Source organism: Gavialis gangeticus, unplaced genomic scaffold, assembly GCF_001723915.1.
Source record: "Gavialis gangeticus isolate Ggan-Ray unplaced genomic scaffold, GavGan_comp1, whole genome shotgun sequence".
Lineage (NCBI taxonomy): Eukaryota > Metazoa > Chordata > Crocodylia > Gavialidae > Gavialis > Gavialis gangeticus.
This window is the reverse complement of record NW_017729011.1, coordinates 458,339-459,805: the sequence shown is the minus strand read 5'-3', so window position 1 is coordinate 459,805 and position 1,467 is coordinate 458,339. Positions and strand designations below refer to the sequence as shown.

Here is a 1,467-nt window from a genome sequence, read left to right as displayed (position 1 = left end):
GGGGCTTGATTCCAGGCCAGGCTCTCATGGGCCCTGCCGGGTGGAAGCGGGTGGAAGAGGCTGTCTCGACATTGGGCCTAAGTACAGGGTGCTGTGGAAACACTTCCCCCGTCAGTGTGTAACTGCTGACATGACTCACATTGGGTAGAAATGTCCTGTTCCTGCATTTTAAAAAAGACCAGTGGGGATTTTTATGTACTTCAACTGCCCTGTGCTTGAAGGTCCCTCTCTAGGCAGTTTGTCTTGGCTGGGCATCAGGTAGCAAAGCATGTCTGGGGTATAGTCAGTATGAGCAGAGAGGGGAAAATTATTCCTGTGTGTAATTGTCCCCCTTCGTTTTCTGCTCTTTCTAGCCCTGCGTTATCTGGGAAGCGGAAGAGAGACAATGAGGCGGAAGAGGAGATCGAGGAGACAGCTCAGGAAAAGAAGCTGAGATTAGCCAAACTTTACCTGGAGCAGCTTCGTCAGCAGGGTGAGCACCTGATAAGCTTGGGTGGTGTGGATGGGAGGTGTAGGGGGTGTTAGGGGAGAGTGCGCTTATTGGGCTGCTGTCTGGCTGTGGCTCATCCTTGGTTTACACATGGGGAAAGTGGTCTTCTGTGCTACTTGGAGATGTCGTGCTGGACTGATCTAACTTGATGAAACTCGCTATTGGAAACAATATAGAAAGATGAGGCTGTGTTCCCCAAGGATTTCTCAGTCTGAATTGTTTGATCCAAATTAATCTATGGCAAAGCATAGTTCGTTAATTCAAACTGTTAGGCATGTAAAGGAAATGAGATACTGCCTCCTGTGTATTTGTAACTTCCTTCTTTGCTTACTTTCCTGAACATGGCACTTCACTGCTGTTACATGGGTATAAAATGTAAGGCTTGGCTTTTATACATCACAGCGGTTGTGCTGCGTCTGGTGCTTGAAGAATCTGAAGGGAAAGCTGTTCATATTTTAGCTATGATGTGGAGCCTGTTGTAAATCAGTCACCATTTCTCCTTGGAACAGTCTGGCATGGAGGCAGCTCTTTTCCTAGTTTTTGAGTGCTTCTCTGTCCAATACCACATCCTGGTTCTCCCTCTCCGACCAGGCCCTAGGTTACTGCACCCTGCGCATCGGCCATGACTGTCTGGGCTGTGATTGAGTTTGGCATGTGTGGGTTTCTCTTTGGGAGTCTGAGTAGCAGTGAATAGACTGACCAGGTAGCTTTAAGATCAAAGTACTAGGCACAAAGCTATTCAGACAGTTTTAAAACAGCAGTCTGTGCATATATGTAGTACAATCCCTTTCAACCCCAAGAGCTGGCCAAAGCTTGTAGTCTTGTAGGCTGTTCTGGAGTCCGGGGTTTGGTGGCATGGTTTCCTTGCAAGAATGTAGAAATCCAACTAAGCAGAAGGTTTTAAACCATCAGAGGTGGGCTTGGAACTGTTTGTATTGGAGAGGTTTACACAGAGCTCTATCAGCTGGGGACACACA

At 47.5% G+C, this 1,467-nt stretch overlaps 1 protein-coding gene across 2 annotated transcripts in view; it reads left to right on the top strand.

Annotated features, from left to right (window-relative positions):
* The first annotated feature begins 273 nt into the window (after positions 1–273).
* The window catches only part of RRP9 (ribosomal RNA processing 9, small subunit (SSU) processome component, homolog (yeast)), a 19,031-nt gene continuing 17,837 nt past the window's right edge, over positions 274–1,467 (top strand). For both annotated transcript variants that reach the window (XM_019510326.1, XM_019510325.1), the window contains exon 1: positions 274–472. In XM_019510326.1, coding sequence (XP_019365871.1) covers positions 289–472 — 184 coding nt within the window. In that variant the 5' untranslated portion in view covers positions 274–288. The remainder of the gene's footprint in view (positions 473–1,467) is intronic.